General features: G+C 47.2%; 1 protein-coding gene across 2 annotated transcripts; it reads right to left on the bottom strand.

Moving 5' to 3' along the window:
* Positions 1–7,766: 7,766 nt before the first annotated feature.
* Positions 7,767–25,680, bottom strand: DENND2D (DENN domain containing 2D). 2 transcript variants are annotated; one of them, XM_039460790.2, is made up of 12 exons: positions 25,413–25,680; positions 20,306–20,481; positions 19,306–19,418; positions 18,625–18,694; positions 17,857–17,934; positions 16,570–16,710; positions 15,227–15,375; positions 12,523–12,700; positions 9,767–9,808; positions 9,269–9,353; positions 8,687–8,926; positions 7,767–8,258 (listed from the first exon to the last, which is right to left on the bottom strand). In XM_039460790.2, exons 1-12 carry the CDS (start codon positions 25,468–25,470, stop codon positions 8,185–8,187), a joined length of 1,404 nt encoding a protein of 467 aa, XP_039316724.1. In that variant the 5' UTR covers positions 25,471–25,680; the 3' UTR covers positions 7,767–8,184. The 2 variants fall into 2 exon arrangements, with proteins under 2 accessions (XP_039316724.1, XP_003933490.1); XM_003933441.4 differs by lacking the exon at positions 25,413–25,680 and adding an exon at positions 21,078–25,160.
* Between the last annotated feature and the right edge of the window lie 1,770 nt (positions 25,681–27,450).

Raw genomic sequence — 27,450 nt, 5'->3', positions numbered from 1 at the left:
CTTTTTCTCAGTTTTATTCAGTGGAAAGATAAACTAAGTTTTAATTTTTTTTTAATTTAAGCAAATTTTATTTCTGTTCTTTAATAATAAGAAAACTTGGTCCACTGCATTGTTGTGATATGTCTTGTGACCTTTCTATTTTGTAGAAACTTTTTTAATTTTATATATATATTCTGGGGTAAATGTAAAGAACATGCAGGATTGTTGCATAGGTACATACATGGCACTGTGGTTTGCTACCTCCCTCCCCATCACCTATATCTGGCATTTTTCCCCATGTTATCCCTCCCCAACTCCCTACCCCAACTGTCCCCCCCTTAGTGCCCCCCACAACAGACCTCAGTGTGTGATGCTCCCCTCCCTATGTTCATGTGTTCTCATTGTTCTACACCTGCCTATGAGTGAGAACATGCGGTGCTTGATTCTCTGTCCCTGTGTCAGATGGTTTCCACGTTCATCCATGTCCCTACAAAGGACAGGAACTCATCATTTTTTACTGCTGCATAGTATTGCATGGTATATATGTGCCACATTTTCCCTGTCCAGTCTAACGTCAATGGGCATTTGGGTTGGTTCCAAGTCTTTGCTGTTGTAAACAGTGCTGCATTGTACATACGTGTGCATGTGTTCTTTTTTTTTTATTGCATTTTAGGTTTTGGGGTACATGTGAAGGACATGCAAGATTGTTTCATAGGTACACACATGGCAGTGTGATTTGCTACCTTCCTCCCCATCACCTATATCTGGCATTTCTTACCATGCTCTCTCTCCCCAACTCTGCACCCCCTGCTGTCCCTCCCCTATTTCCCCTCGTCAGACCCCAGTGTGTGATGCTCCCCTCCCTGTGTCCATGTGTTCTCATTGTTCATCACCCACCTATGAGTGAGAACATGCAGTGTTTGATTTTCTGTTCATGTGTCCTTATAATAGAACAACTTATAATCCTTTGGATATATATCCAGTAATGGGATTGCTGGGTCAAATGGAATGTCTATTTCTAGGTCCTTGAGGAAGCGCCACTCTGTCTTCCACAATGGTTGAACTAGTTTACACTCCCAGCAACAGTGTAAAAGTGTTCCTAATTCTCCACATCCTCTCCAGCATCTGTTGTCTCCAGATTTTTTAATGATCACCATTCTAGGAATGCTTGTGATTTCTGCACATTGATTTTGTATCCTGAAACTTTGCTGAAGTTGCTTATCAGTTTAAGGAGATTTTGGGCTGAGACAGTGGGGTCTTCTAAATATACAATCATGTCGTCTGAAAATACAGACAATTTGACTTCCTCCTTTCTTAATTGAATACCCTTTATTTCTTTTTCTTGCCTGATTGCTCTGGCTAGAACTTCCAATACTATACTGAATAGGAGTGGTGAGAGAGGGCATCCTTGTCTAGTGCCAGATTTCAAAGGGAATGCTTCCAGTTTTTGCCCATTCCATTTGATATTGGCTGTGGGTTTGTTGTAAATAGCTTTTATTAGTTTGAGGTACATTCCATCGATACCCAGTTTATTGAGAGTTTTTAGCGTAAAGCGCTGTTGAATTTTGTCAGAAGCCTTCTCTGCATCTATTGAGATAATAATGTGGTTTTTGTCTTTGGTTCCGTTTATGTGATGAATTACATTCATAGACTTGCATATGTTGAACCAGCCTTGCATTGCCCGGGATGAAGCCAACTTGATCGTGATGGATAAGCTTTTTGATGTGCTGTTGCAATTGGTTTGCCAGTATTTTATTGAAGATTTTTGCATCTATGTTCATCATAGATATTGGCCTGAAGTTTTCTTTTCTTGTTGATTCTCTGCTGGATTTTGGTATCAGGATGATGTTGGTCTCATAAAATGATTTGGGAAAGATTCCCTCTTTTTGGATTGTTGGTAATAGTTTCAGAAACCAGCTCTTCTTTGTACGTCTGGTAGAATTCAGCTATGAACCCCTCTGGACCTGGACTTTTTTTGATTGGTAAGCTGTTAATTGCTGTCTTAACTTCAGCCCTTGTTATTTGTCTACTCAGGGTTTCAAGTTATTTCTGGTTTAGGCTCAAGAGCAGGCATCCCCAAACTTTTTACACAGGGAGCCAGTTCACTGTCCCTCAGACCATTGGAGGGCCACCATATACTGTGCTCCTCTCACTGACCACCAATGAAAGAGGTGCCCTTTCCTGAAGTGCGGCGGGGGACCGGATAAATAGCCTCAGGGGGCCGCATGCGGCCCATGGGCCGTAGTTTGGGGACGCCTGCTCAAGAGGGTGTAAGTGTCCAGGAATTTATCCCTTTCTTCCACATTTACTGATTTATGTGCATAGAGTTGTTTGTAGTAATCTCTGATGGTGGTTTGCATTTCTGTGGCGATATCCCCTTTTTCATTTTTTATTGCATCTATTTGATTATTCTTTTTTTATTATTATTAATTTGGCTAGTGGTCTATTTTGTTGATCTTTTCAAAAAAAACAGCTCTTGGATTTATTGATTTTTGAAGGGTTTTTTTGTGTCTCTATCTCCTTTAGTTCTGCTCTAATCTTAGTTATTTCTTGTCTTCTGCTAGCTTTTGAGTTTTTTTAATCTTTCTCCTCTAGCTTTTTCAATTTTCATGATAGGGTGTCGATTTTAGATCTTTCTTTGCTTCTCATGTGGGTATTTATTGCTATAAATTTTCCTCTAGAGGCTGCTTTAAATGTGTCCCAGAGATTCTGGTGTGTTGTGTCTTCATTCTTATTGGTTTCAAAGAACATCTTTATTTCTGCCTTCATTTCATTGTTTATCCAGTCAACATTCAAGAGCCAGTTGTTCAGTTTCCATGAAGTTGTACAGTTCTGAGTTGGTTTCTGAATTCTGAGTTCTAATTTGATTGCACTGTGGTCTGAGAGACTGTTATGATTTCTGTTCTTTTGCATTTGCTGAGGGGTGATTTACTTCCAATTATGTGGTCAGTTTTAGAGTAGGTGTGTTGTGGTGCTGAGAATAATATATATTCTGTAGATTTGGGGTGGAGAGTTCTGTAAATGTCTATTAGGTTTGCTTGGTCCAGATCTGAGTTCAAGTCCTGTATATCCTTGTTAATTTTCTGTCTCATTGATCTGTCTAATATTGACAGTGGAGTGTTAAAGCCTCCCACTATTATGGAGTCTCCCACTATTATGGGAGTCTAAGTGTCTTTGTAAGTCATTAAGAACTTGCCTTATGTATCTGGGTGCTCCTCTATTTGGCGCATATATATTTAGGATCATTAGCTCTTCTTGTTGCGCTGATCCTGTTACCATTATGTAATGCCTTTCTTTGTCTCTTTTGATCTTTGTTGGTTTAAAGTCTATTTTATCAGAGACTAGGATTGCAATGCCTGCTTTCTTTTGCTTTCCATTTGCTTGGTAGATCGTCCTCCATCCCTTTATTTTGAGCCTTTGTGTATCCCTGCATGTGAGATGGGTTTCCTGGATACAGCACACGGATGGGTTTTGACTTCTTACCCAATTTGCCAGTCTGTGTCTTTTGATTGGGGCATATAGCCCATTTACATTTAGGGTTGATATTGTTATGTGTGAATTTGATCCTGCCATGTTGATGCTAGCTGATTGTTTTGCCCCTTAGTTGACACGGTTTCATCATCGTGTCAACGCTCTCTACCATTTGGTACGTTTTTGGAGTGGCTGGTACTGGTTGTTCCTTTCTATGTTTAGTGCTTCTTTCAGGAGCTCTTGTAAAGCAGGCCTGGTGGTGATGAAATCTCTGAGTACTTGCTTGTTCATAAAGAATTTTATTTATCCTTCACTTATGAAGCTTAATTTGGCTATATAAAATTCTAGGTTGAAAGTTCTTTTCTTTAAGGATGTCGAATATTGGCCCCACTCTCTTCTGGTTTGTATAGTTTCTGCTGAGAGATCCACTGTGAGTCTGATGGGCTTCCCTTTGTGGGTAAACCCAACCTTTCTCTCTGGCTGCCCTTAGCATTTTTTCCTTCATTTCAACCCTGGTGAATCTGACAATTATGTGCCTTGGGGTTGCTCTTCTTGAGGAATATCTTTGTAGTGTTCTCTGTATTTCCTGGTTTTGAACATTGGCCTGCCTTGCTAGATTGGGGACGTTTTCCTGGATAATACCCTGAAGAGTGTTTTCCGACTTGGATTCATTCTCTCCATCACATTCAGGTACACCTATCAAATGTAGATTAGATCTTTTCACATAATCCCATATTTCTTGGAGGCTTTGTTCATTTCTTTTTACTTTTTTCTCTAATATTGCCTTCTTGTTTTATTTCATTGAGTTGATCTTCAATCTCTGATATCCTTTCTTCTACTTGATCGATTTGGCTATTGAAACTTGTGGTTGCTTCACGATGTTCTTGTGTTGTGTTTTTCAGCTCCATCAATTCATTTATATTCCTAAGTTGTTTATTCTCATTAGCATTCCGTCAAACCTTTTTTCAAGGTTCTTAGTTTCTTTGCATTGGGTTAGAACATGATCTATTAGCTCATAGAAGTTTGTTATTACCTACCTTCTGAAGCCTGTTTCTGTCAATTCATCAGACTCATCAGACTTGTTCCCTTCCTGGTGAGGAGTTATGATCCCTTGGAGGAGGAGAGGAATTCTGGTTTTGGGTATTTTCATCCTTTTTGTGCTGGTTTCTTCCCATCTTTGTGGATTTATCTACCTGTGGTCTTTGTGACTTTCAGTTGGGGTCTCTGAGTGGATGTCCTTTTTGTTGCTGATGGAAGTTATTTCTGTTTGTTAGTTTTCTTTCTAACAGACCCCCCTGCTGTAGGACTGCTGGAGGTCCACTCCAGACCCTGCTTGCCTGGTGATCACCTGTAGCGGCTGCAGAACAGTAAGGGTAGCTGCCAGTTTCTTCTTCTGTTATCTTCGTCCTGGAAGGATACCCACCAGATGTCAGCCTGAGCTCTCCTTTAAGAGGGGTCTCTTTGGTTATATGTGGGTCGGGGATCTGCTTGAGGAGACAGTCTGTCCCTTGTAGGAGCTCAAGTGCTGAGCTGTGTGCTCTGTTGTTCTGTTCAGAGCTGCTGGGCAGGTATGTTTAAGTCTGCTACAGCAGAATTCATAACCGCCTTTTTTTCCCAGGTGCTCTGTCCTGGGAAGGTGGGGCTTTATTATAAGTTCCTGTCATTCTGCTGCCTTTTTTCAGAGATGCCCTGCCCAGTGAGGAGGTAGCCTAGTCACAGTCTGCCAGCAGAGGCGTTGCTGAGCTGCCATGGGCTCTGCCCGACTGCTGTATGAACTTCCTTGCAGTTTTGTTCATAGGGATATGGTTGGAACTGCCTTGGTAATGGCAGACTGCCTCGGTAGTGGTGAACTGCCTCAGTAATGGCAGACACCCTTCCCCCCACAGAGCTGGACCATCCCGGGTCCAGCTATGCTTGCTGTGAAACTCTGAGTCCAGAGTGTTTCAGATTGTGGGTCTTTGTGGGAGTGGGACCAGCCAAGCCAAATAGATCACCTGGCTCCATTTCAGCCCCTTTTTTTCAGTTGAATGGGTGACTCTGTCTCCCAGGCATTCCAGTCACCAGTTGAAACGGCGCCCGGAATTGTGTCAGTTTTTATGCGGGGACCCGCTGTGCTGGCTGAAACAGCTGCACTGGAGACTTGTGGTCCTTTTCTGCCTGGGAATCTCCTGGTCTGTGGGCAGTAAAATTAGTTTGGAAATGCGGTGATCACTCACCCTCTGCGTTTTCACTGGAAACTGCAATCCAGAGCTGTTACTATTCAGCCATCTTGGATCCAGAACCAAAACTTTTAACTTTTAAAAGAAGAACTATGTTCATCTTTCCTGTCAATGGGTTTTTTTGTGATACAGTCTTCAGTTATGTGATTGTCAGTCACTTAGAAATGTCAACCCCTTCCCCTAAATTTTCAGCAAGTGCCTGGGCCTAAGTGTTCACTTTGTACTCTTTTTCTGGCACTCTCCTTTTCTGGTATCTGGACTGTGGTTTGAAATGGGAACCAGATGTTTCCACTGTATACAGATAATTCAGTTGCTTGAATAAGAGGGACATAGGAGAAAAGATTTAAACTATTGGCTAAAATGAGGTGTCTTATTATTGATTTTCATCTATATCCTGTTCCATAGTAGGAATAAACAGTAGCTGCACCATCTTACATGGCAATCAGAGTGCTGCTTGCATGCACTTTTAATGATTCCATCAGGCCCATGTAGATTGGATTAGCAAGGAGAGGTAAACCTTTCATTTGTTGGCCAGACTATAGTGGGAAATAAAAGTCTGTCATTACCTTTCCTTGCTAGCAATTGCTCTAGCATCTGGGATAGAGAAATACATACAGGAAAATGTTAAGGCAGATCAAACATTGAAAGCTAGGACAAAGCAGGACAGAGAAGGATGGGTGATTCTACTTGTTTGGCACAGTTACATCAGTTGTCTTACTGACACATCAGGTATTATCTATGGTAGAAATTGAGGCCTGGAGAGGCTAAATGGCATGCCAGTGTCAGTTGCTGTTTTTTCAGAACAAAAATTAGAATCCACATCTGAATCCTGGTCAGTGTTCTCTCCTGTACTATACTGGGCTTTAGTGGTCTACAGCTGTAAAGCAAGATGTTGAGGGCTAATTGAAATGTGTGTGTTCTCCCAGATTCTTTTTCAGCATAGATGGAATCTGAAACGCACTCAGATATTTAGTGTGTGTATCCTTCATCCCTAAATACACCATTAGCATCAGATCAAGGGTACATTTGTAGTAAACCTCAGCAAACCTTACCTGAAGAACCTTTTAAGAAAGTACAGATTTCCAGGTCCTATCTCTAGAGATGATTCAGTATATTTGGGATGAGGCATAAGAGAATATTTTCACAAGATTCTCAGGATTCCAGTTCCTGTTCTGAAACCTTTGGTGTTACAACTATATTTAGGCACCACTACCATAAACTACCAAAAAAGATGTAATTCCTAGAAGCTGTGAAGAACAGCAGTGTAGCTCAGGATAGTGTGTGGACAGTGGGACATCTGCCAACTGCAGTAAGTCTCTGTGCTCCCAAAATCCAATTACATTGACTTTAACTTCAGTTTGTCTTGTTCCATCCTCCAGCTTTTGTGTTCTTTGTACAGAATTCAGGAACTTCTGAGGGCCACATTCAAATACATTAAAAAGGTGGAATTTTTGAAAATAAGATTCATCTAAAAAAGCTTCCCAATGCTTGAGTAGGAACTATCAGTGGAGGTATCAAGGGAGGAGAGACTAGGTGACCACTAAACTCCTTCAGACTTAAAATTACAATTATTTTCTCAAAGGGGAAGAACATCAGTGCAGAGATCCCTTCACTTTTAGCTAAAGAACTGTGCTACTCAAAATGATCGGTTGGAGGTAGGATTATCTAAGACTGAAGGTAAAGGACTAGTGCAAACTGAAAGTGATGGGGAAACAGACCTACTTATGGAAGCCATGTAATGTTCTTCACTGGCTGCTTCTGACCGAAATTCCTGTCCTCAAATTATTCTAAACTGAAGCTGCTTCCCTTCCGTGAGCAGCCTCTCCTCCCAGGATTCTGGAAAGCACACCTGACTCCAAACCTAGGACTCTGATGCCCTGTATCCAGTACTGTTGCTGCTGCTTTTACCTATCTTTTACCCTTCCTGTTAAAAGAAGTGGAGCTGCTGCCCCCCATGATTCTGTTACTCCAAACATATCCCTAGGTTCAGGACCACCATGGCCAGGTCCTCCACTTCTAGTCCACTTGATTCTTATATGTATTGCCTTATTTACCTGGTTCTCCACCCATAGTAAAAGCCAAAGACGCACATAAACATAAGATTTTCCTCTTTACTCATCCTTACATGTCCACAGTCTATGTGGAGAGGCTGAGCCTTTCAACTACAAAGTGTGTTCTCTGTTGAAGCTGTTATGATGGGAGAGGGCAGTTGCAGCAGCTTCTAACCAAGTATATACAATACCTGTACTACTGTTTCCTACTCTGTGTCACCTCTGCAAAAAATGCAGCTCTGAGCCCAGTTCTGTGAGCATGGTGTCAGAGCCCTCCAAAGTCCCAAAAAATTGATACCAGGGATCCAAATCTCAGACACCAGTTTTAAGCAATACCTGGATGTCAAGACTTAGACGGAGGTTATGGATTGGGGGGCTGAGAGCTTTGCTGACCCTGCCACACAGGCAGGGGCTGAAGTTCAGAACTGGCGTGTAGCTCTAGCCATTCTTGTTCACCACAGCTCTTATTTCACAGTTTTTTCTCTTGGTTTCTTCTTCTTCTGTTCCTCATATTCAAGTATTTTCTGTTGGAAATAGCCTGTGGGTTCAGATACAGGTGTTAGAGGCATCTGATCTGGTCAAGCAGACGATAATGAGCTCAGAAATGAGGATCAGAAATATCCTGTGTGCTCCCCAAACTCCCATCCCTGACAGGATATCTCTGCCCTCACAAGCTTCTGGAGATCCATTAAGTTTGGTCCAAAGAGGAGCCCATAAACAGAGAGCACTTAGCAGGAATTAGCCATAGACTAAAACAGAGGAAAGGGCTCAGTCCTGTCAGCTAATGAGTAAAACAACTTCCACGAAATGGCAGCCCATTAGACATTTTCTTAGGTTTCAGGTTGTTATTTCAACTCCACTAATAAAAGTCTACCTACAGCTATTTTGTGGGTTTCTAAAGAGAAGTATTCTTTCCTCCCCCTCCTCTTTATCCTAGAGGTAACCCTCTCTGGGCTTAGAGTGTACCTGCAGGAGGATTCTTGCTCTTCTCGGCTTCCTGGATGAAAAGTGAGAAGAGCTGTGTCTTCACAAACTTCTTCACAAATCGGCGTTTGGTCTTGGAGGTCAGAGCCTTACAGAAGGATCGCTCTTGGAAGTGGCCTTGCCCATTTGCCTCCCGCTTGATATAGGAAGCATAATGGCCCACAGTCTTGACAAAGAACTGCACAAAAGGACCCGAAACGTGCTCATTGATTTGTTCTGCAGCTGCAAGAGACATGAAGGCCATCTCAGAGGGTAGCAGTAGGATGAAATTACCAAAACTCACCTCCAAGCATGGCTTTCTTTCAGGCTGAAAGCTGGAGAAAGCTATAAGAGGTCTGGGTATGGGTTCTCTGCCATTGCTGAAATGGGAGTCTGGGTATGGGTTCTCTGCCATTGCTTAGGAAAGAATACAATCCCATATTCAGATTTGCCCTAGGTTCTAGGTCTCTAGGGCTGGTCTAGAACTGCTGAGTGAGTTCATTTTAGTTTGGGAAGGGAATGATTGAGAATCATGCCCTTGCACTCTCTGGAGAGACCCAAAATAAGAGGGACCCGAGGACTTACTCTTTAACTCATTGGTCCCCTGACCAAGAGAGTCTAAGATGTCATCCTGAAGCTTTGGTGGCAGGATGTCTTTTTCATCACCAACCTAGAAGGACAGAGCTCAGAGGTCAAACAGGAAGAAGTGTGGAGGGAAGGGAGTTGGCAGAAAAGCAGGAGGAGGTCATGAATTCTACACCCCACTGCACCCACAAATAATCAGCCACATAGGACAGAAATAACCGAAGCTGTTTCTTGGCCTTCAGTTTGACTCTCAACATTAGCGAGGGATTCTCTCCATACCAGTGGTACTTGATTTATATCCCTTGCTTGAAAGGCACAATCACTGATTGTCTTACCGTGAGGTCATCTGTGTTTATGTCCATTGGCTCCTTGAGAGAGATGTGGTCTTTTTAGCACAGATTCTCACTCAACAAAGAACTTAATGTTTGTTGAAATAAGTGAAACTAGAGTGGTAGAGTTGGTGATGGGCCTGTCGGGGATCTGAACCCAGACACTTACCGACATTAAGAAGGTTCCTTCACAAAGATTGACCAACAGGACCTGAAATAAACATAGAATGGCTTTCTCTGGTCCCCTGTCTTCATAGACCGCCAGAGGATTTACCATCTCGATTTCTGCCTGTGGCTGTACCTTTCAGCCCAGGTAGCAACAAAATCAATATCTTCAATTCTCATTACCTGTCTAGCATTCTCCTTTGATACCATTCCCCTCTAGAAATCTCAGTTCCCTTCCTGGGGAAGGGGTGTGGGTGTTTGTTGGGAGTAGGAGAAGCAGCTAAGGTAGACAGGGAATACAAGATGGAGAAATCACGGTCAGTCACTCCTTTAATAAATCATGAACTTCAGAACCTGCTTCTACATGGAGCATTTAGTACATTGCACACATAAAGTGCTTTACACCTTTGATCTCAAGCAACAGTCCTGTGAGGTAGACACCATCTCCATTTTGAAGATGAGGAAACGGACCCAAAGAAGCTGCCTAAGGTCATACTATACTGCTAGTAGGAGAACCAATTTTTTCCCAAGCCTAGACTGATACTCTTGAGACTGCATTCCTCTCTACATTTCCCCTTCAACTCCCTGCTCTCTGGGACAGAGACCAACACCCTTCTATTTTTTTCATGCTTGCAACAACTTATGTACAATTTTCTATTAGAAAAACTCCCTCAGAGCTTTGGGCCTTCCAGCAGAAAACAGCAAAGGAAGGAAATGAGCCCAGGATCAACAGAAAGAGGGAAGGAAAGTATGTGAGGAGACCATGTGTCTGCAGTCCTCAGGTGAGATAAGCACCAGGCTGGGACTTGGGGACCTCAGTTTTAGCACTGGCTCCATCACTGCCCAGGGACCCTTCAGGCTAGACCAGAGATTACAAATAGGCATCCCACTGGCTGATTCCAACCAGCAGATCTGTTTCTTTGATCCTCACAGTATTTTTAAACAATTGAATTGGCTTCCAATATTTAAACTGGACTATCTCACATAAAACTTGGATTTGGGGCCTCTCCTGAAAAGTCAGGAGATCTAACTCTGGTCCACATTTCTAAAGGGCAACACTCAGATGGAACTGAGTAGCACCTGTCTGCTTTAGGCAGGATGTGTTCTCATCAGTTTACCATAATCACCCAACTCCTGTGTTGGTCATTTAAATGACTGCTGGGCCTTTCTTTTCCATTTGTGACCTTGGTCTTGACAATAGAGAGAATGATCCCTCCACTGTGCCTTCTTCCAAATACAAGGAAAGAGAGAGTGGAAAGTATGCCAAAAAATAGAGCATGCTCTGTAATTATCTGTCGTCAGGGGAGAAAAGTTGAACTAGTCCAGGCCTGAAATCACTTGTATACATAGGCTCAGATGCCTTCATGAAGGGAAGGCTGTTCCTTTGAGGGATTGGGAGGAAAGTGTGTGTATAAATAATTTGTTTTTCAAGATTGTTCCCAGAAATCTTTCCAGTATTGGGGGATATTGTCTGTGGAGTAATGCCTTACCAAAAGCCAGAGTCTGAGCGGCCATCAGGAGAGGAGTCACAGCTTCCAGGGAGCTGGAGCTGCAGAGTCAGGAAGTTTCATAACTTCTGGGGTTGGCACATTTAAATGTTTACTGCTAAACATGGGGCTAAAGCTCTATCCCAGTTAGTCACAAGGCTAAGGCTGGTTCAAAGGGCATGTGTACTCAGCAGTTCTAAGGAAGGACAAGAGGGCCGGTGGAGCAAAGAAGGGAAACAGCCTACTTTACTTCTCAGCAATAGTTTCTATAGGAGGGGATTTGGCTTTCGCTGTGCTAGGTTCCACTGCTGCATATGTCGCCTTGGATAAGTCTCTGGAACTCAGGTATCTCTTATGTAAATGGGGAAATCCTTCATGCCTCTTTAGTAGCTGACTTTTAGACTCCTGCTTTCCCCTTAGTAGGCTCTAGTGAGTCAATGTTTATAGCCAGGACACATTCCCAAGTCCCTCTTCTGGCTTCAGATATAATAACATGCTATCTTTACAAAGTCCCTACTGACAACTCTAAAGCACATGTTTTGAGTTACTTTTCCAACACTGGGGATAGATTTATGCTTTTGGTGCCCATTTTCACAACTGAGTCCTCTGGTGTGTCTGGGGCACTGCCAAGATGTAAGAAGCTAACAAAATCAAAGAGGATTTAGACCTGTATCCTCATTAACCAACCTTAGCTCTGAGCTACTCAGAAAGATGACTTGCTGCAAAAACCTGCATTTTCAAGACCCATAGTTTGCCAGGGGGTGATGTTAGCTCCCTTCCAAGGAATTCAAATACATTCCAGTGGGGTGTGTGTTGTATAGACCAGCTGTGTCATCCATCTGGATGAGATGGAACACCACAGTGACTGCTCAGTAGGGCCAGCTGGCATAGAAGTCTGATGACCCCTGAATAAGCTATCCACTGCCCCTTAAGCCTAAAGGGAAATCCTTCAGAAGGGAGCCTGCATTTATTGAGCATCAACCATGTGTCGGGTGGTAGGTTAGGATACAGAAACTAAAGAAAGAGGTGTCACTACACCGCAAGATCATACAGATACAGGAGGGTGGGCACAGGGGCCCTAAAGCCCTACACAGGTGGTTTCCCCAGAATCCTTAAGACCTGAACACTGTTATCACCATTTTAAGATGAGAAAGCTCAGGCTTAAAGAGGTCAGATAACTTGCCCCTAATCACACAGCTGTAAGCAGCAAAGCTGGGATCTGAATCCCAGTCTGCCTGGCTCCAAATCGTGCACTCTTCTTGCCACATCATACCTCTTCCATAGGGCTGTCCATGACCTCCTGCTGGAAGCGCATTTGTACTCCAACCATGAAGGGGGTGGGGCAGCAGACGGTGGCCAGAAGGCTCTCGGGTACAACAGGGATGTAGGTGTGTGCCCAGCTGAAGGGGTAGAGCAGCGCAGCGGCAGCATGGATGCACTGAGACAGGGTGCTAGGACAGAGCACAGAAGACGAGAGTCAGGGGGCCCCTGCACCTCCATGCTACACACCCCTCATCACCCAACACCACCGGCAGCTACAGCAGTGCTGCCCACGCCCGTGGCAGAAAGGCAAGTCTGGGGACCATGCTGGACACAGAGCTTGAACATACATTGCTGGAAGGGAGGGACAGAAGCTAGAGAGGCTGAGGCTCCACTATCAAGAGGGGGCCTTGATTTGATCCTTCTTTTCCCAGTTAGTCTTCTCAACTTACTATTGGCCAAAAATAAAAGTGACTCCAAAGCGGAGAGGGAAGAAGAGTTGCTTTCATTCAAGCAGATAATTGATTGAGCCCCTAGGATGTGGATACCTGGAAGAGTAAGACCCTGACCCTGCTTTTAAGGAATTCAGTGTAGTTAAGAGACAAACATGTAAGCGCTGGGGGCCCAGCAGAGAGGCAAAGCCTTTTTACTTCCCTATGGCTATCCACCCTTATCCCCAGCCTTTGCCCTACACAGCCCCCTCTGGGCACTCAAGGTTATTAGAGATTACCAGGTTGCTGCCTGAGTAGCTTGGGAAATTCCCAGGTTCCAGGAACCTCTGCCCAGCAATTCCTGCATGGAAAGTCCCACAAAGGTGGCTCCTCAAGACTTTGCAGTGAAACATCCCTCTTCACGCCTGCCCAAGTCACAGCTTGGCCCTACTCCTCATGCCACCACACACACACAACCCCACTCTGTCTTCTCTTTTCTCCACTGGCTTTCATGGCTGTTCTTTACTGCAGCCAAATTGCTTCAAAGTCAAGGCCAATAAAAGCACAGATGCAGGAATCCTTGTTTCAGTTCTTGGTTTCAAGCTAGCACTTCCTGAATTAGCAAACTTGAGTCTCTGAGAGGCCAGCCAAGGCCTAGACTGACTGGAAGTCCCCTCCCTATCTGAGCTTTGGAGAGCTGAAAAACTCAGTGTGGGAAGGAAGTAGGGAGTGGTAGGATTTCCCTAAAGAAAGTAAACGTCTGAGAGGTAAATCCTGCCAACCTCCACTTCCCAAACACTGATTTGAGGAGGAAAGGCAGAATCCCAGCTCTAGTCACACAGGCACTTCTGGTTTCCATTCAGGGCTGGGAGTGAAAGAGCTATTTCCAAAGCAAAAGATGATGCCATTCCCTTCAAGGATTACCTACAACTAGTTCCTTTTTGGTCATCACCCATTTTTACAGAATCTTCAACACAGAGACCCCACTGCTTGCCCAAGTTTCCTCTCTGGAACCCATGACATTCAGCTGACCCTGTGATTTCTACTGGTTCCCTAACATCCTTTTCTTCTTCCAGAAAAGATAAAAGCAGGGTTGTCAACGTAAAATCATTGGTTTTCTCCCTCCCTAGATATGAATAGAAAGTCCACCCCTAACCCTACTGTTCTATGACTTTTTTCATTCTCCATTCTTTTTGTTTGTTTGTTTGTTTTTGAGACGGAGTTTCACTCTTGCTACCCAGGCTGGAGTGCAATGGCACGATCTCGGCTCACCGCAACCTCCGCCTTCTGGGTTCAGGCAATTCTCCTGCCTCAGCCTCCTGAGTAGCTGAGATTACAGGCATGTGCCACCATGCCCAGCTAATTTTTTGTATTTTTAGTAGAGACAGGGTTTCACCATGTTGACCTGGATGGTCTCGATCTCTTGACGTCGTGATCCACCCGCCTTGGCCTCCCAAAGTGCTGGGATTACAGGCTTGAGCCACCGCGCCCGGCCATTCTCCATTCTATTACATCTCCCCATGTCCTTCTCAGATTTGAAGCCCCTAAGAGGTGGAGACCCTGATACAACAGTACCCTGCTTCCATTAACACTGGGATGTACTCAACTGAACTGAAGAACAGCAGCTGGCACTAAGCACCATATGCTCGGCAGGGTGTTAATTGCATTTTTTCATGTAATCCTCACCACAACCTGATGAGGTCATCACAATCATTATTTCCATTTTTAAGAAGTTAACAAACTAACTTAAGGGGAACCTCATAGCTAAACGTAGAAGAACTGGATTTAAACCTCCTAATTCTGCTGATTTCAATCCCTATGCTTTCAACCACGATACAATTCTGCATCCCCTTCAGGTGAAGGACCATGTCTTGTTTGTATCTTCCCAATGCTGGCATCTGGCAAACAGGTGACACACAATGTTTGTTAAATGAGTATCTACCTCCTCCCCTGTCCTCCACCCTCCCTCAGCCTTGCAAGGGCAGAACCATGTCTGCATCCACCCTAACTGGTCCCATCTGGGCTGTCCCAAGAAAACTTCCTGTCCTTCTCCCAGCTAAGTCAGGGCCATTCCTCAGGCCCAGGCAGCAGTGCTGCATGGAGGCAGAGGCAGTGGGGGTGGTTCAAAACAGCTGTTTCTCTTGGTTTAAAGTACAAGGACCTGGACACACGGGGGTGGGCACATGGGCCCTACAGACCAGTTTTTCCTTGGAGAACCTCCAGTGTGTTCCCTTGAACCCAGGGATTCTAGGCAGTTCAGGTGAGCAATTCGGGGGCTCGGCCCACCTGAGACCTTCAGCCAGGAAGATGATTTTTCTCTCCAGCACAGCAGAGGCAAAGATCTGAAGTATCTGTTCAAAACTGAGACAGTGCAATAGAGAACTAAAATCCACATGTTCTAGGTGGGAGTCCAGGGGCCGTGTAAGTGAAATGAACTGTGGGGAAAGCAGAGAGAGAGAAGGTATCACTACACTGAAAGATCATGCAGACCCCAGAGTGCTGGGCCTCTACCAGCCTCTGCTCCTTCTGCCCCAAGGAGTGAATGTGACCCTGTCTCTCTTTCCCCTGCTAATGGACTGGAGGACAGCTCTGATGTAATCTCGAGTATGGCCCATAAGGCCCTGCGCCCTCCCTCGCTTGCCTCCCGGAGCACACGCTCCTCTCTCACTGCACTTCACCACATGGGCTTCTGTTCCTTGAGCAATCCCTTCTTTCCTTCCTGCAGCCTTCACAGTGTGGGCCCCTCCTCCTGCTCTGCTCTGCTCCCTTCATTCTCATCCTCTTTCAGGTCACAGAAAGCCTGTCTTGGCCATGTGATACTTTCCTATCTTCTTTCTCATGTAGCATCCTGGTTTCTCTTTCATCACAGTTACGTAATTTTTAATTCAATATGCACTGCTGTGTTTATTTAACATCTACCTCCTCCACTGGACTTATAGTTCCAAAAGGTCAGGGTCCACATTCATTTGGTCACCATTGTATTCCCAGAAAAACAGTATAGCTTGGCACACAGCAAGCATTCAGTACTTTTATTTATTTATTTATTTATTTTGAGAAAGTGAAAACTTCTAGCCTCTCCCGTTATTTTCCTGTGGGGAAGCCAAGGTTCAGAGGGGTACACAGATTATTCAGAGTTCCAGGAGTCAGGACTGGAATTCTTAGAACAGTGTTGTACCTGCTGTCTCGGTGTGTTTGGTGCTAAAACAATAGCATTCCCCCGTCCATGGGTGGATACTCGGAAGTGGGGACGGATGATAAGAAACGGGCAGATGGCGAGTGTAAGGTGGAGACAGCACAAACAAAGGGGAATGGTGTGGGGGTGGGGGCAAGTGGCAGTCTAGTGCCTAGGGGAAAAAGTCCTTCATAGCGCCAGAAGCCTCCACTTACATGGTTTATTTATTATAAATAAAAGTCGGTGGCTTGAGCAGTCACTAAGTGCTTCTGGGTATCAAGTTAGGATCAGAAAATTTGCATTTGATTTCAGCTTTGTCCATTCTAACCAGTCCCAGTCCCTGTCTGGCTCAGTTTCTCTGTACTTTAACCTGGTCAATAGTACAACAGTGGTGAGAGGTGCCACAGATGCCTACGCTCTCCAGCTAGAGAAGGTCTCACCCATTTTGTTAACCCACCTCAGTGCCTGAGTCAGGGATGAAGCTCTTGAGAGTGACAGTCTTCCCAGGAGCAGGGAAAGCTGCCTCTCGGAGGCCCTGCATGAACGGGTAGATGACAGCCATGGAGATCTGATGTCTCTTCTCCACTTCATCCAGGATCTGTAGGGAAAAGAAAAGACCATGGGAGGCATGGCTCAAAGGGACGCTGCTGGGCAGGTGGCCGAGACTCTGTGCCCCTAAGCATCATCATGTTCTCACGCTGGTTCAGCGGATCCTCATGTATCTTTTAGGGCCCTCCAGAAACTGGTCCTCTCCCTCCCTGGCAGAGACTGGGCTCATGCTAAATAATCTGTGGTTTATCTCCCACATGAGACTGCTTTTATCCAGCTTCCTTCTTTTTATTCTCTCTCTACCAATCCATGGTCTTCCCTTCTTCTAACACCAACATAAAAGTATCTCCCCGGGAAGTCATCTCAGGGTAAACTCATCACCCATGATGGGACCATGTCCACTCATGCTGGTTGGAGCAGCAGCCAAGAAACCTAAGCCTCTTGGTACCACTCTGTCCTCCAACTCCCGCTGTAGATTCCCAGGGTCAGAGGCTGCCTCCATCCCTGGGAACACTGCACAAAGGAATGCACTGCCCCAGCAAAACTGACAGAGTTCCCTCCCCGCCTCCTCCAAAGGTCCTGCTGGGAGCAGAGCATAATGAAGTCCTTTCTGGCCACCAACGGATGGCATGGCCGCCATGGATTCTGCTTAAATCCTGACTCAGGTGCACTGGCACTCAAATTAGCTCCAGCAGAAGTAGTCCTGGGGACCTCAACTGTTCTTCTACCCTTGAAGGAGTCAGAATGGGTCTTATAACTACCTCATATTTGTCTAGTGCTCTGCCTTTTATGAAGAGTCTTCTCATATATCACCTCATTTCAGCCTCACATCAACCAGCAAGATAGGAAGGTGAAAGATTATTACATCCATTTGACAGATGAGGAAATTGAACCTCAGGGTAGAAGGCCTCTGACTTTCTTCCCCTTGTCCTACTTCAACTACTTTCTTACTTAGCTAGAGTGGGAACAGTGGCTGTCTCTGCAAGGAATCCAATCCCCTAGATTCAATTTCCACTTTTCTCTTAAGTGCATGCCCCTTTGCCTCAGTTTCCACAAGTGTGTTTTAATGCTGACTCTGACTATGGGAGAGGAGCTCCACTAAGGGCTTAGGTTGCGCAGGCAGGACTGGCAGTCAGAGAGAGCCCGGAAGATGGACAGGACTAACAGGCCCTGAGGAATCCTGTTCCACTCCTACCTTGGAGAACAAGCCGAAGCAGCCAATGCAGCTGATGATGCAGTACACTTGGGGTAGGCGAGGGCCAGGTCCAGCAGGCTGGGAAGAGACAGAGGGGCTCCTTCAGTGCTGCAGCCTCCCCAAGGGCTTCTCCCCACTGGGTCTGAAGGAGTACAAGGCTGAGGGCTGGGGAGGGGATATTTACGGTGAATGGTGGGTGCAGCAGGGAGGTCAGAGTAGCCACCAAGGTCAAAAGAGGAAATCCTTGAGGGTACTGGGTGGGTTGGTGGGCAGGTGCTGCTGCCTTCAGTGCCAACACAATTTGGGGTCAGCAAAGAGAGGGAGCCAGTGTGCCTTAGAGATGAAGAAATGGCTAAGGAGGAAGGTACTGTAAAGGTAACTTGGGGCATCCTCCTGAGACCTAAGATTTGAAACAAATGGTCCAAATCCCAGCCTCTGCTCTGGGAGGCTCCAGGGGCCAAGGTAAGCAGGCCTGGATAGAGCAGGGAGAGAGAGGAGTCAGTTGGAACCTCTCACAAAGAAGAGAGTAATTGAAAGCCAGCAGGAACACAGACCAGAGCCTAACCAGCAGGGGGAGAAGGGGCATCAGGTCCTCGTGCTTGTGGAGCTGCAGAGGGAGCACTAGCATGGCAGCAGGTCCCGGGCTGTGCTCTCTCTACAACTAGTGCTGCCAACAAGACTGGACTTCTGCAGCTCTGGCTTGAGCAAGCCCAGCTGTGGAGCTGAGCAGGCTTCAGAAAGGAAGGGGCAGTTCTAGGCTGCACAGACCAATAGGCGCCTGCAGTATCCAATCTTTCTGCTCCCATCCACATTGGTCAGAACGAAGGAGAAGGTCTCCCTAAGAAAGAGCAGACAAGCCTTGATTTGCATTGCTTACCGGATTCTGAAACAGGAAAGTGGTCAGCATTAGAGGAGCTGATTAACCATAGGAGTCAAGTTAATCAAGCTCTAGACACAGCATCTCATCTAATTCTCAAAACAACTCTTTGAGGTAGCTTCAGTTATTATTCCCACTTTAAAGATGAAGGAACTGAGGCTCTGAGAGGCTATTTCTAATTCAAGGTCACTCAACTCATAAATGGTGATGTCAAAGCTCCAGCAGCCGAATTCCAGGGCTTATGCTGGAAGGGCCTTTGCTATTGCCTTCTTAGAGGCCAACTGCCTCCTGCTAAGCCCGGCTTGGACCAGCAGCAGAGTCAAAAGCAGCAACTATTGTTTCTATGACAGGTGGGAGATTCTGGCTCTCTGGACAGAAGGGACTGATCAAACTGATAGCTAATATCCCTGGACTTGAGGAACCCCAGGCCAGATGTTTACGAACGAATCGATTCCACTCCCAGACTGAAAAATCAACAAATGGCAGCAGTGAGGGAGGCTGCAGGAGCCACAGAACTCACACTTGTTCCTCCTCCCCAAATCCAATACCCTTGCCCAGGGCTGAGCAATTACCTGGGATACTCAGTGAGTGACGCCCACTCATTACCATCTGGGAAGCAGAACAAGGGGATAGCTTTGAGCAGCCGCTCCTCCTCCTCCTGCTGACCCCGAAGCAGGTTCTCCCGCTGTTAGGAAAAGGAAAAGACACGTGGATATGAAGCTGGGGGCAGAGGTAAGGAGGAAAGGGCTTGAGAGGTGATGGGCTTCTTTTGAGGCTCTGAAGCAGTCTGGGGATAAGCTTCTCCACTAGCATAGGGATGAAGGGTGCATTTGCCCAGCACTCTGCAGTTTGCATTCTGGGTCTGGTTGGAATGACTCCAGAGCTGAAACAGCCCCTCCTGGGTCAACTCGACATAAGCTTGAGTTCGACCTCAGTATCTTGAGGATCTACATAAGAAGGGGACAGGGCCATGGCGAATATAGAAATGCCCTGAAATGGCCCCTGGGAGGACAATATCAGAGAGGTACCACATCAGAGAAGAGAAGCGGCCAGCTCAGTGGCACACCTGCTAATGAGAAGGGTTAATAAGGGTTCCCACCCCTTTACCTGGTGTAGGATCAGACAAGAAGGAGTCTGATGCTTGGGCTCAGGCTGAAGGCTGTGCCTGCCCACCAGTTACATGCCTGCCCCACTCTCTCCTTCCTACACATCCCAGAGAGGGGACTCCTTCTAGAAGGTCTGGCAGAAGGTAAGCTTATCTACAGAGAAGGGTGACTGAAAATGGGATTTGGAAGACCTGTGAGGTCCCCTAAAAGGCAAACTATCTAGCCTAGTTTCCCTGCTAGGAGGCTTAGGTCAGTCCCTCACAAAGAAGTTAGACCTAGATTCTGCAAGTGATAACAGAACTGGGGCTGTGCTAAGAAGGAAATGGAGAGCAGCGAGCTCAGAGCTCAAGGAGGTTCTAGGCGCAAGCCCCGGCAGGGTGAAGAGAAGGAGGTAGAATGCCCACGCCTACCACCTTCTAAACATCCCAGTCCTCTGGCTACCCCTGCCCCCTCCCTCAGTCCTTACCTTAGGAAATTGATAGGTGATTATAGGCTCATAATCATCCTCTGAACGCTTTTTTTTTAGAGAAACCACAAGAAGGTATTCAAAGAAGTGCTGCCCCCCAGCAAAGTTGGGCAGAGAGTGCTCCTGGGCCCTTTCTGGTTCCTTTAAAGCTTCCCTCGAATTGTCCTGGGGTGGTCCTGAAACCGAGACACCAGAGCCCATTTAGTATAATATCATTGATCCATTCTTGGAGTGGAGTCTGTGAGAATCGGAGTGACCGCCACACCTCAAGGCCGCCTTGTCAATGCTGAGATACCTGGACACTGGCCAGCACAACCAGACACTCAGGATCAGGGCCAAATGGGCAGTTTCCACACGTGCTCTCGGAGACTTGAAACCATGGGAAGCCAAGAGGAGGAAAGAAACCTGCGATGCAGAAGCCACGGAAATATGCTGCAGAGGCCACAAGAAGGCCAAGGCCCCAGGGTACCACAGAGACTGCCTAGCCTGTTGGATGCCCCTGGCAGTCCTGGCACAATATGCCCTGAGAGTTTAGTTCATACTAGGTAAATAAGAACAGGCCCAAGGGGCATGTGACTGTGACCACATTAGCCCCACAGAGGGCATGACCAGTCTTAAAAACCAGCAGAGGAAGCCTCCTGGCCCAGTCACATGGAGAACCATGTGGAGGCCAAGATATAAAGGAAAAGGAGGAAGGAGCATTTCAAAGAAGAAACAGCCCTGCCTAAGAGGGTCACCTCAAAAACAAGGAAGTGGGCAGTCCAGTCCTGACCTGCTCTGGGTCGAAGCAGTCGATGTCGGAGGAGCCTGAATGCCCGGCCTACCACTTGTCCTTCCATCGCTGAACCTTCAGGGCAGAGCAGACTCCCCTCTCCCCTAACACAGAAAGACTGGTGACAGAAAGTCTGAGAAAGGGGCTGCTGCTTTGGTCGCCAGCCACAACTCTGTGAAGCTAAGCCATGCGCTGTTTTCCAGAGAGGGGAGAGCAGTTTCCATCCTGTGCACCCAGTGGTTGAGCAAGAAGGATGTGACAGAACCCAGGAAGGCAGCAGAAGCCAGCACCAAGAGAGTCAGCATCCTGGCACTGCAGCGCAGATCTCAGCTCCTCCCAAGGGCCCCAGGGTGTGGTGAGAGAAAAGGTCATGAGCAAACACCTCTGGCTGAAAGCAGCCAGAAAGACCTGACTAGTTCTGGGCTAAGGGTTTTGAATCTGGGCTGCAGATTGTGCACAGTTTATTTAAAACCTCAGAACAGTGGATAGTGCTTGATAGCATCAGACTATGGGCACTGGAAACTGGCCGGTCTCAGGATAGAGATCCTATATCCCCATCACTTGGATTGCTGACCTTTCACTTCTCAACTTGGTCAATGGAAGTCAAAAACCCCAGCAAGGCCACCTGCTGAATCCTAGAACTTCCAGGAATTCCTGACCTAGAGCACATGGCCAAATACTCTCTGCAGCCAGGATACCACTGTCTTCCCCTGATTAAGATAAATAGACTTGGCCTAATAATTAACCAAATATATTAACTCTTCCAACAAAAGAAGGAGTTCTGGAAATCAATACCCAATAGCCTCCTTTTCTGATGGTGCAGGAGAGAGCAAAGTCCATCTCTAAGCCGAGAGTTCTTGATATTTTGGAAATGGCTACGCTGGTAAATTTCACCCCCTGCAATACATCCTGTGGGCTAAGGCAGAGAGTTCTGTCACTGGCATTTGTTCCAGGGCTCCAGCAGAGTCTCTCTTCCCAAATAGGAAGCACTGACTCAGGAGACTGTCCCCAGCCTAAGGTAGGAGACTGATTGCACCAGCAGCCTGAGGGTGATTCTGTGGCAGTGGAAGGCATCCAGGTGATCTCCACCCAACCCCTATTTCTGCTCATGCTTCCTCCCAGTCAGGTCAGGTCAGCTGTTCTGCCCAAGCTACAGACAGAGCTGCTAGCCCACTGCTGTATCTGGAGACTAGGGAAGAGAGAAAGAATAGCAAAAAGTGACCTCGGATTCTCATAGAAACCCCTGAAATAGTAAAATGCACAGGGAAAGAGGGAAGGACTTTTGCCAGGAAGCTGCCTTAAAGGGAAAGCAGGAGGCAAAAGAACCCTCTGCGGCCACTCCTTTTAGAATAAGCAGCCAGGCTGGGTGCTGGGCACGGTGGCTCATGCCTATAATCCTAGCACTTTGGGAGGCTGAGGCAGGTGGATAACCTGAGGTCAGGAGTTCGAGACCAGCCTGGCTAAAATGGCAAAACCCCGTCTCTACTAAAAATACGAATATTAGCCAGGTGTGGTAGCAGGCGCCTGTAATCCCAGCTACTTGGGAGGCTGAGGCAGGAGAATTGCTTGAACACAGGGGATGGAGGCTGCAGTGAGCCAAGGTCATGCCACTTCACTCCAGCCTGGGGAAAAAAAAAAGAAGAAAAAGAAGAAGCCCTCTGGAAGAGAATGGGGTGCTGGGATAGGATAAACAGATGCTTTGCTCCTAAGAGTTCTAGACCTGGCTTCTGTGGGACTAGTAAAAGCCAAGACTCAGAGCCAAGCTCATTTACAGTAAATAAGGGTGTTCAAATGCTTTAATGGGTGAGAAGAGTGAACCAGAACACTTGGAGCTGACACCACACCTTACCTGCAAGCTGCACAGACTTGTTGCACAATCCTTACCACCTTTCTGAGAAACGAGCATCTTCCTGATACAGATGGGGAAACTGAGGCATAAAGTAATTCAGAAGCGATTAAAATTGGCAGGATTCGTGGGGGTGGGAATTAGGAAAGCTCCCTATCCACACACCTGCCTTCTGGCTGCATCTCTTAGGCTATTCCACAGAGATTTTCAAAGGACAGTGAGAAACAGAATCTTATTACTGATCATTCCAGATTCTAAGGAAATTGTGCCTTTCCCTAAATCCTTTGGGCTGCATTTTCAGTTCATTTTCTTCTGCTTTATTACAAGAGCAAAGAGAATAGCAAAATTAAGAAATCATTGTCAAAAGAAAGTAAGGAGATATCTCTTACTTAGAAAGTAAGGAGATATCTCTTTGGAGATAAGGCCTAAGAAATGCAGCAAAACACTGTTTTCTCCGCTTTCAAAAGGGGTTATCAACAGGAGAGAAAAGCATAAGAGAAAACTAACACACATCAAACTCCTATGTTTCATATAAGGCATCTCATTTAATCTCCAGTGCCCTAGAAAGGAATTATTATCCTGAGTTTTAGTTGAGGAGGGAGCCACCCTTTCTAGGGAAATCAGGAATCTGGTCGCACTTGTTCCTCCACCAGAAAGCCTCTCCCACAGGCACGTGACTGAAGTCCCAGATCTGACTAGAATATAGGTGAGGGGACCTTTTGAAATATAGGTGAGGGAACCTCCAGAATATTTGCTGGAACCTTGGTCTGGGAAGCTGGTCCATCCCTTCCAGCTCAGCTGCTCTCAACCCAGGACCACTACCACATCACTCCTCGTCACCAGGGTAATTACACATAATTACACACACACACACACACACACACACACACACACACACACACACACACCATCCCTCCTAATATACAACTGCCCTAGGGCCAGAAAGTCAGAGGAAGGGGAGAATCCCCAGGCAGATGGAGGATGGTATGGAAGATGAAGAGGGCACACACTCCTGGACCGGACAAGTGTTAGGCTTCAGTTCTTACAGTTCCTCAGTATGGGGAAGCTCCTCCAGGCATAGTCATCGACCTCGTGTTGGGGTAGGGGTGGGTGGGAACAACTGGAATGTCTCCTCTGGGCTGCAGGGGGCAGACCCCTTCCATTCACACAGATGTCCCAGGGTCTGGGAAGACCAGGAAAGACCAGACCAATGCTCTCCAGAGAAGAGACAATGTCAGCCTCATCCTGCCTTCTGCTCCCGCCACTGCATGGTCCCAGCCCTCTGCCCCAACCTGTGGTCTCTGACCTCTCCCAGATGGAAGGGCCAGATATTAGAGATCTGTGTCTAGAGAGGACACTGCATATGGAGAAGGGGCAGGTGTGTCAGGAGGAATTTGAACAAGACTAAGAGCAGATTATTCAGAACTCAGAGGTCACTGCAGTTCAAAGAAGGGAGGACTGACCTCACTCCCTGGGGTCCCCCCCCAAGTCCCTCTGGGGCTTGGGCTATGAGAAGGGCTCACGTGGCCTCCTGGCATGCCAATGTTGGAAGGGGCGGGTGGTCTGGGAAAGCCCCCTGCTCACTTTCTAATCCACTCTTTGCTCCTCAGACGGTGGGACCTCTGAGCAAAGTATCTAAGGGTCGTGGCTGCTTAGTCATTGGACTGGCTGGTGGCAAACTGCACAAATATTTGTTGAATAAATGAATAAATGAATGAATTTCTAACTACCCTCCTTCCAAACCCCAGGGCTCTGCTAAGAAAGAAAAGAAGCTGCTTCTTTAGTTGACTTCTAATTTAACCCCCACAATCCAGGACGGGGGAATTACATCCATTTCACTGCTGCGGGGCTGAGGGAAAAGGAAGGGGGTGCCCTGTCTGAGCTACACGCTGGAGAGCAGCTGTGCAGGCTCCACGCAGCTCCGCTGGAAGCCACACTCGGAGGAGCACCCGGCCGCGCGGGGTGAGGGTGGTAACGTCATTGGGGAGACTCGTGTTAGTGGCCGGTGGCTATCTGAGGGGCAGGGGCAGGGGCGCTGACTCGGAGGAACTGGGCAAAGGCCACGGTGGAGTACTAGGGCCGCGAGGTGGGGCGGGGCGGCGGGCACGCCGGGCGCTGAGGCGGTGCCTCCGGGAGGGCACCACTACCGGGGCGCTCTCAGGCACACTGCGGTTGCACCACAAGCTTCCTGGATGGAAGGACACGTGGCCCCGGGGCCCCACAACGGTTTCCTGTGTCCCGCCGCCTCCCCCTCGCCCCTGCAGGCCTGGCCCGGCCGCCGTTTCCCGCCCCCGCCCCCACCTGGCCCTCTCCCTCCTTCCCGCGCTCTCTCCCGCTCACCTGCCCCCGCGCACTTCCTCAGTCCCCCTCCAACCGCTCCCGGACCTCGACGCCCGGTGCCGCCCTCCCCCGGGCCCCCGCCGCCAGCCCTGGCCCCGGCTCCCCGGTGCCCACGCCGTCCCCGCGCGCTCTCCCCGACCGGCACTAACCCCCAGAGCCGCGCTTCAGTCTCAGGCTGGCTCGAAGGCGGCGGCCGAGCCCATCCATGGCCCCTGGAGTGCCCGGCGCCCGCTCCCGGCTCCGCGCGGGCCCCGCCCCCCCCGTCCTTGACCTCCGCGGGTCCGACACTTTCACTTTCACGCGGGGGGAGGCCGAAGGAACAGGTTCGGGCGGCGCGGCGCACCTTCCGGGCTCCGGCCCAACCTCCGGGCGCACCTGGGCGGGCCCGCTCTGCCCTCGCCCTGGGCAGGGCGGCCTGGGGTGGCAGAGGGCGCTCGACGCGCGTCCGGGACGGGGCGGCGCCACCTCGTTCCCACCCTCTGTGGGGCTCCTGGGGAGGCTTAACCTACCTAACCCCCCGTAGCCCGCAAACGCGCGTGTCCTGGTTGAAGTTACCGGCTTCCAGGTGGCTCCAAACTAATCCCAAAAGGACGGAGTTTTCAGTCCTCACACCTTTCCAACCCCTCCACACCTCCACCTGCAACTGCTTTAGCCTCTCGACCATATCCAGGTCTCTTGTCCTTTTTATCCTCTCACTTGCGGGGTTCCTGAGGAGGAGCTGGAGATGTGGATTAGGGACCTGACCCTGCCTTCCATTCAAACTTGTCCTTGGGCAGACCAGCAAAATGGGGGTAACCCTGCCATTCCACAGAAACGTGAAAGTTCAGGAATAGAAAATTTTTTGTGAGTTGTTACATAATACAAATTTAAGGGACTATTATTGCCGTAATTGTTGCAGCTGTCCCCTCTCCCATGCTAATCCCAATGCTTCAATGCAGTCATTCTGCTCCTTCTCCCTTTTCACATCTTATTGACTTCCAAATATGTCCAGGCTTTAAACTTCAGGTATCAGCCATGACATTGTGGGTCTGCTAAGCCCACTTCCTCTTGGGAGATCTGCCCTAGTTCCCCGCTGTCTCTCAGGACATTATCTGTAGGGCTGGGAAGTGCAGAGTCCATCTGGGGTTGCCTTATTTACAATGTTTTAAGGTCTGTTTCAGGAGCGTAGGCAGAGGGAAGAAGGGACTCTGGCAGAAATATATGTCTGGGGTCTGTGGGTCTGACTCCCAGACTACAGCCCTCTTTTCTCTTCCCAGGCATGTCCTCCAGGTGACTCTCCAGTCACCATGGGTGAGCCAGAATTGGGAATCCAGCCCTAGTATTAAACTGTCTAGTCTTAGCCCAGAGATTCTAAAAGTTGACTTTACTCTGGCCGTATGCAATTTTGCACTTAATTACAGTCTGTTTCTGTTCCCTATTCTTTCTGTATTCCTGCATGCAAGGACATATCCCTTCCCCAAGTACCTTTTCTGGGCTGGACCCTTGTCTTACACATCTCTCTGTAAGAACAGTCGTTGCTCACGGTAAACCTGTTCAATTGGTTGCATATTATTGTGCCTTAACTTCCCCAATGTATTTTGTAGTGTTCCTAACCAAACTAACTTCCTTTCTTTAAAAGTGGACAAAGAAAACTGTGCACATGTGCACCAAAAAGATAAGTACAAGATGTTCAAGGAACCTTATTTGAAATAGACTCACACTGGAAATAACCTCAAATGTCCATTTATAGTAAAGTGGGTGAATTGCAATATATTCACATAATGAAGTACTACATAGCAGTAAAAATAAATAAACCACTGCTGCATGCAATAACATGGCTACACTGCACAAACATAATGTTGAGAAAAGGAAGCCAGACGCAAAGTGTACATTACGTAAGAGTCTATTTATATAAAGCTTCTAATAGGTGGAATTAATCTATGGTATGAGAAGTCAGAATGGTGTTACCTTTAGGGAGGAAGAAGGAAATAATGATTAGGAAATACCATAGGGTTTCTTTCTAGGGTGCTGGTAATGTCCTATTTCTTAACCAGGTGGTAGATACATAGATGTATTTGCTATGTCATCATTCTTGGCCCTGAACACTTAGGCACTTTTCTATATGTATATAAAACTTTAAAAAGAGTTTCAAAGTATTCGTTAGGATGTTAGGGTGGTATTAATGAAGGTAATGAAACAGGAAGAAGC

The sequence above is a fragment of the Saimiri boliviensis genome, chromosome 11 (genome assembly GCF_048565385.1).
Source record: "Saimiri boliviensis isolate mSaiBol1 chromosome 11, mSaiBol1.pri, whole genome shotgun sequence".
Lineage (NCBI taxonomy): Eukaryota > Metazoa > Chordata > Mammalia > Primates > Cebidae > Saimiri > Saimiri boliviensis.
The sequence above is the reverse complement of the archived record's forward strand: the minus strand, read 5'-3'. Positions and strand labels throughout refer to the sequence as shown.